Source organism: Quercus suber, unplaced genomic scaffold, assembly GCF_002906115.3.
Source record: "Quercus suber isolate HL8 unplaced genomic scaffold, Cork oak 2.0 scaffold_293, whole genome shotgun sequence".
Classification (NCBI taxonomy): Eukaryota; Viridiplantae; Streptophyta; class Magnoliopsida; order Fagales; family Fagaceae; genus Quercus; species Quercus suber.
The window spans coordinates 172,049-179,778 of record NW_027069749.1 but is presented as its reverse complement, the minus strand read 5'-3'; the positions used below and the strand labels follow the sequence as shown (position 1 = coordinate 179,778).

Here is a 7,730-nt window from a genome sequence, read left to right as displayed (position 1 = left end):
TTCATCAAATTCCATACCTAATCTTTTATCAACGGCTTCAAGGAGTTGACCATTTCCATAGAGATCCCACACCCACTCTACTAGCCTAACCTTACTTGGTTCCGCACGTGGATCGACTGGCTTTTTACAAATCAACCAAGAATTGAAGAACAATAACATATATTATTATTAATATTGTAACAAATTACAAATATCAAATTACAAGATTCCACAAGTACAAAGCATACCTTAAGTTACAATACTCCAAAGTTAACGAGCCTGCTCCTAGATAATTCATGCTAGATAATGTGCATTTACAAGCATGAAATTATCTTTCCATTAATTGGAAAAGAAATCTAATTTTTTCAGATTAGTTGTGTGTATTGGACCTGAATTGCTCGTAAACTTCAATATTTCACTATAATAGGTGTTAGGTGACCTGAATTTGTTTGTAAACTTCAATATTTAACTATAATAGGCGTTTGGTGCACCTAACGCACCTAACGCCTATTATAGTGAAATATTGAAGTGAAATATTGAAGTTTACAAACAAATTCAGGTCTCCTAACGCCTATTATAGTGAAATATTAAAGTTTATAAGCAAATTTAGGAGAAATTATAAGATCTACATGGTGGATATATAAGTGACGTGGTCCACCATTCCACTAAAAAATTGTCACTTATTTAAAATTGTTAGGTAGAAAATTTTTTTAAACAAAAATTAATTACTGACTTAGCATTTTTAAATAAGTGAAAGATTTTTAAGTAAAATAGTGGACAAGTGACGTATTCCACCAAAGAACTCTATTATTCTCCAAATTTAGGTCCATTACACACAAATAATCTGAAAAAATTGTGTAAGAAATAACTACCAGATACAAGTGTCATATTTTTTTATCAATTTGTCTCTCACATGATGACATAAGTCACTACTAATCTATTTATTTAGTTTATTTTTTAAATAAACAAGATCTAGAAAAAAGGCACTGCTTGTTCACATGTGTAAGTGAAAGTTGGTATACAGATACCAACCGACCGGGGGACCCATCCAAATCACTTTTTGGGTTGGATTTATGACCCGAGTTTGAGAAGAAACGGTTTAAGTGTGACTGTTTGAGCATATCATCATCTATTAAGTATAGTCAATGGTATGAACAAGTCCATTGTTAAAAACAATAAATAGAAAATAATCTTAATGTTACCATACAAGAGTAAGTGACATTTGTGAGTGGTAAAGTGATGCAGCGTAGTATTCTAAGCTGCATTGTGTTTCCTTGTGTATAGGCTTTTGTAACAAATACTTAAGTCTTGTGTTTATTCTAACTTTCATAAGTGCTTATTAACTAGTTAATTACTCAGGTCCTATGTTGAAATGCTAGCTAGTCAATTGCATCCATTTTTGTCTTTGTATAAAAGTAGGCAAAACTATTTTATTTGTAATCTATTTTTCATTTGAAATCCAAAGTACAGCCAAGAGCTATTCATTCCAATGGCACATCAAGACCCGTTTGGTAATGGGTTTAAACAACAATTTTTAGTTTCTTTAGAAATACGTGTGAGTGAAAAAATTTGTGAAAATACGTGTAATGTTGTTTAAAAACTGAAAACATGTATTTGAACATGTGAACCAAACAAGCCCTAATTTCCCAATATTAAGGCACAACTAGAATTCCTATGAAAGTTGTTAGCAGGCGAGCTTTTTGGTAAAATGTGAATTTTTTATCAACCATTTTGTAAACGTACTTCATTTTTCAAACAATTCAGGAAAGACACTTTTAAATGAAAGTTTACATTCATGATACATACATGTTTTCAAGTTCATTACAAAAGTTTGAATTATCATATACATTAATGCATGGTTGAAGCTAACTCCACTTCAGCTTTGCTTGAATATTGGAGAGGTTTGCTTGGGCCAGTTGACATGGACGAATTAGTAGAACAACTACTACATGAACATTGCGTTTGATCTTTAGATCTGGCGAAACCCGATGAAGTATTGGATAATTTACATAGGTCCATTGGGGCCCCAACATACATTGGCACTGGCAACTTTGATGGAAGGTTGGGCAAAGAAGCTTCAAAATTAAGAACGTGTATTACTTGCCTTATAGACGGCCTGCTAGTGGGATCAGGATGACAACACCATAATCCAACCACCATCAAGCCCTTTATTTGCCCTTCATCAAATTCCATACCTAATCTTTTATCAACGGCTTCAAGGAGTTGACCATTTCCATAGAGATCCCACACCCACTCTACTAGCCTAACCTTACTTGGTTCCGCACGTGGATCGACTGGCTTTCTTCCGCATGCAATTTCAAGACAAACCACCCCAAAACTATAAACATCAGATTCTTTAGAAGCTGTACCAGTGGTGAAACACTCTGGGGCAAGGTAGCCCATGGTCCCAGCTAACACAGTTGTTTGTAAGCCCAACTCATGGTCTACAAGTCTAGCAAGGCCAAAATCGCCAAGTTTGGCATTGAAGTTTGAATCCAACATGATATTGCTAGATTTTATGTCTCTGTGCACTACACATTGTTCCCACTCTTCATGAAGGTAGAGTAATGCAGAGGTCAATCCCTGAGCTATTTTGTACCTTACTGGCCATTTTAGCATAATCTTTGCTCCAAATAGATGAGAATCAAGGCTTCCATTAGGCATGTACTCATACACAAGAAGTAACTCATGCTGTTCATGGCACCAACCAATAAGTTGAACCAAATTCCTATGTCTCAAACGGCCAATGATCTTCACTTCTGACTTGTATTCTTTTTTTCCTTGCTTTGATCCTTTTGAGACCCTCTTAACTGCAACTTCCACATTGGATTCACTTAACAAACCTTTGTAAACTCCTCCAAATCCTCCCTCTCCAAGCTTCCCTCGTTCAACAAAGTTGTTTGTTGCATTGAGAAGTTCACGGTATGTGAACCTCCTTGGCCCTGTTCCTTTTTCAAATTCATCATCCATATTGTCATCATCACCCGAATCTTCTGCATTTCCACCTGCCCTTTTTCTCCAACAAAAAAACCAAAGGAGACCTATACCACAACTCACTACACCGGTACTCACTGCTAAACCAATGATCAACCCCAATTTGTTTTTCGTGCTCCCATTTCCCGTGTTGTTTGTTTGAGTAAATCCACCTCCTGTCTTGTTTGGTTGAGTAGACACATCTCCAGCCTCAAAAGTTGAACTAAATGACCAGGAAAGTATTGTATGGAGCTCAGTCACCACACCTGTAGTAGCGGAGAAACCAACGCTAACCCATTCCGGCAGAATAGTCAAGTCAACAATACATGAAAGACTAGAACTCCAACTGAATGCTGGTCCAGTAGCACAAGTAAGCAACACACTAAGTTTTTGGGATGTTGAGTCGTAACTTACCCATACATCTGTTGTTGACTTATTCGTAGTAAAATTAATGCTTGGTGGCATAGTCACACTTACGTTTGAGACAATGGAATTGATATCGATTCCCACATGAGGAGCACTTGGATCCCATGGGTTTCGGTAAGTGTCAAACTCAACAGCAACAATTTGATTTTGAGTGCCGTTGATAGCGGTTTCATTACTGAACAGTCCAAGATACCCGCCTGCTGAATTGTTAGGGATCATAGAATCAAATGGTGAGATGAAGAAAGCAAGCCCATCAGCAGCTAAATTCTCAACAGCTTTAATGATAAAGGAGAAGTTCGTGGTGAAGTCTGTAACTTTAAGCTTCCCTGTGCTATTATCCCAAAGGTGAACTCGTTCATGATATAAGGCACGACCAACCCTTTCGTTGATGGAGCCGTCAAGAGTATCCTTTGTGAGTTGGAGACCATTTGAGTTCGTGAATGCATCACCTTGTAAGGTTAGGTTACTGTTATCTGTGTTGAAACTAGGGAAGTTGAAGGAAATTGACATTGCATTGGGAAGTAGCAACAAAAAGAAGATGAAGAGCTGATTGAAAACAAATTGGACTTTTTGAGGAGGTTGAACAAGGCCAAAAGGTTTGTTGGAGAGCGCCATGGTTAACGTTGAATGCAGAGAGGAATGAGTGAAGGTCAGTTAGATTGTTAGATGGAAGTACATATTTGTAAGCCATGGTTAAATTGGACTTTTTATTATTATTATTATTATTTTGGGATATTGGTCTATTCGTAAGTCATCATGTTAATTTGTCTACTAGCCAGTTGCCAGGTCTACCAAATTATATATTCAGCCTGTTGTAATTAATGGTTAAGATTGAAAGTTGAATTTTTCAACTTTTAATCTTAACCACTAAATAAAATATATTAAAAAAAAAGTTACAAAGTAAAAAATATAAAAAAATTTGTGACTCAATCCCCAAATTATAAAGCATGGCACCAACTTGAAGTAATTGGATTGACTTGGCCTACTATAGTCTATATATGGCTTTAGACTAGATTAATCAATAATCCCCATGTGAACGCACAACTTGTTCAATTTTCTGACGTGTAGTACCTCCACCCAGCTGTACAAACAAAGATTAACACTTGGATCATAAATCACATACATGATTGTTGCCTTTTTTTTAACTCTGATATTCAAATGAACTCTGGAAACCTTCGTTCTCAATATATATACTATAGTTTTTGGGTTTGCCATCGCCACTTATTTGGTCAATAGAGTCGGTTGCTTCACGCACTGTCCAATAAGTTGAACTTGGATTTCCTAATAAAGACCAAATTCCTACGGCACCACACAAATGATATTTATTGCTCCTATATCATACGCTCGTAGCTACCTACTACAAAAGTTGAAATTAACAAAGTACAATCACGACTTCTATCTATCTATATAAAAAGGCACTGTTCCGCTAGCTTTTTTTTGTTAAATATCGCCAGTTTTGAACTCTATTAAAACAGCAAATTGTCATAATATTTTTGTAATTGTTAAAGTTGTAATTGTTAAAGGTGTTAAATCTTTATAGGGCAAAATAAAATAATAAAAATATTATACTGGGACTAATCATAACTAAAAATAAAAGTATTGTAAAAAAAAAAGTGTTATATCTACAATAATTTTCATAACATTTTTATAATAAATCATAAGTGATAAATTGTTGTTAATTCTAATTTAAACTCCTCTATATATAAAAAAGGGGGTCAATGCTCAAAGATACGGTAGTTTTGATTTATTCAATCCAAATAGTTTCACAGGCTTTCTTCTTCTTCTTTTTTCTTTTTCTTTTTTTTTTTTTTGGAAAATCACCTATTGAACACACTTTTTTTATTTTTTTATTTTTTTTATCTGCATATGAGCTGTTACCCTAAAAGAATAAAATATTATCACAAAAAATTGCCACAATATATATTTTCGAAATTGTTGAGGTATTAAATTAATACTATTAATTCTTTATAGGCTAAAAAAATAATAATATCATCCTAAACCAACTACAACTAAAAATAAAGATATTGTGAAAAATAAAGTGCGAAATCCACAATATTTTTCATAACACATTTATAACAAATCATAGGTAGTAAATTGTTATTGGTTCTAATTTAAATTTACTAATGAAAATACTTTTTTGCCATCAATAACAACCCATAACAACCTATTACTTTATGATTCGTTGTGAAAATGTTGTGAACATAGTATTTCTCTTGTGAAATCTAATTTTCTTCTTCTTCTTTTTTATTTATTTTTTTTTTAATTTTTTTTTTGTTGGGAAATATCACCTATTGAACAAGCTTTTTTTTATTATTATTTTTTATCTACATATGAGTTATTACCCTAATAAAATAAAATATTACAACAAATTGCCACCATATTTTCACAATAGTTGAGGTGTTAATTCTTTATAGACTAAAATATTATAATAATAATAATAATAATATCATTATAGGACCAACCAAAATTAAAAATAAAGGTATTGTAAAAAATAAAAGTGCGACATCTACAACATTTTTCACAAAATTTTCATAACAAATCATAGATTGTAAATTGTTATTATTTCTAATTTAAACTTAACAATGAAATTACTTTTTTGTCTACTCGTAACTACCTACTACTTTATGATTTATTATGAAAATATTGTGCACATTGCATTTCTCTTGTGAAAATATTAAGACATTTTGTTGTCATCATAATATTTTCACAACTACTAAAGTTTCAACTCTTTATGAGTTAAAATAAAATATAACAAAATTATAAAGGTATTACAAAAATGTTGTACCATTATATTGTGTTTCTAGAACAAAAAATAAAGATATTGTGAAAAATAAAGTGCGACATCTACAATATTTTTCACAACATTTTTATAGCAAATCATAGGTGATAAATTATTATTAGTTCTAATTTAAATTTACCAATGAAAATACTTTTTTGCCTATCAATAACAACCTGTAACAACCTATTACTTTATGATTTGTTGTGAAAATGTTGTGAACATAACATTTTTCTTGTGAAAACTAGCTTTCTTCTTCTTCTTCTTCTTCTTCTCTTTTTTTTTTTTTTTTTGGGGAAATATCACCTATTGAACACACTTTTTATTATTATTATTATTTATCTACATATGAGCTATTACCCTAAAAAAATAAAATATTATCACAATAAATTGCCACAATATTTTCACAATAGTTGAGGTGTTAATTCTTTATAGGCTAAAATAAAATAATAATTATAATAATATCATTATAGAACCAATCACAATTAAAAATAAAGGTATTGTGAAAAATAAAAGTGCGACATCCACAACATTTTTCACAACACTTTTATAACAAATCATAGATAGTAAATTGTTATTGTTCCTAATTTAAACTTAACAATGAAATTACTTTTTTGCCTACCCATAACTACCTACTACTTTATGATTTGTTATGAAAATATTGTGAGTATTGCATTTCTCTTGTGAAAATATTAAGACATTTTGTTGTCATCATAATATTTTCGCGGCTACTAAAGTTTCAATTCTTTACGAGTCAAAATAAAAATAACAAAATTATAAAGGTATTACAAAAATGTTATACCATTATGTTGTGTTTCTAGAATTTTTTTTTTTTTTTTTTTTTTTTTTTTTTTTTTTTGGGTTTAGTCAATTTTGTTGAGCCAAAATTCACTATTTCACATACAGTTCTTTTTGTATTTCTTATTGTATTTTTATTTTTACGCACCATTTTAAGTAAAACACATAGTTTTACACAAAAAATAATAAAATAAAAAAACTTAGGATAAATGCACTTTTCATCCTTTATGTTTGGGGTAGTTTACAATTCCTCCTTAAACTTTAAAATGAAGCAATTTTTCCCTTAATATTTTGAAAAATAGCAAATAAGTTATATTGTTATTCTCTTAGTTAAACCCTAATGAAAGCTTATGATTCTTAAAATATTATATTGTGTAATGTCTAAAATACTCCAACTAAATTTTAATATTCCAAAAAAATTTTCACGTATTTTGAGTTTTGATGGTACATAATAATGCTTAGAAAGTTGGAATGGTAATATAAGGTGTTATATTTATTACCTAAAGAACATTTATTTTCTAGATTTAAATCTTTAAAACTTATAATTTATATAATGGGAAATTCGATGACACATGCCTTTTTTTTTTCTTGCCTAAAATGGGTGTTCATTCAAAGCTAAGTAAGCTAAGTATTGCACCTAGACTCATGTAGAATGATAAAGAAAAAAGTAATAATGAAAAATTTTTCATTATATATGGTTGAAAGTATTTGATGAAAATATTCAATTGTAGCATATAACATCATTCATTACAAAAATTTAAATATTGTGAGAATGTCT

At 31.1% G+C, this 7,730-nt stretch overlaps 1 protein-coding gene across 1 annotated transcript; it reads right to left on the bottom strand.

The window, feature by feature from the left end:
* Positions 1-1,767: 1,767 nt before the first annotated feature.
* Positions 1,768-4,016, bottom strand: LOC112017610 (L-type lectin-domain containing receptor kinase IX.1). Its single transcript, XM_065782194.1, has one exon. It carries the CDS (start codon positions 3,991-3,993, stop codon positions 1,828-1,830), a length of 2,166 nt encoding a protein of 721 aa, XP_065638266.1. The 5' UTR covers positions 3,994-4,016; the 3' UTR covers positions 1,768-1,827.
* Positions 4,017-7,730: the final 3,714 nt, after the last annotated feature.

Coding starts and splice junctions, on each gene's coding strand:
- LOC112017610 (XM_065782194.1), bottom strand. CDS start 3,993: ATGGCGCTCTCCAACAAACCTTTTGGCCTTGTTCAACCTCCTCAAAAA.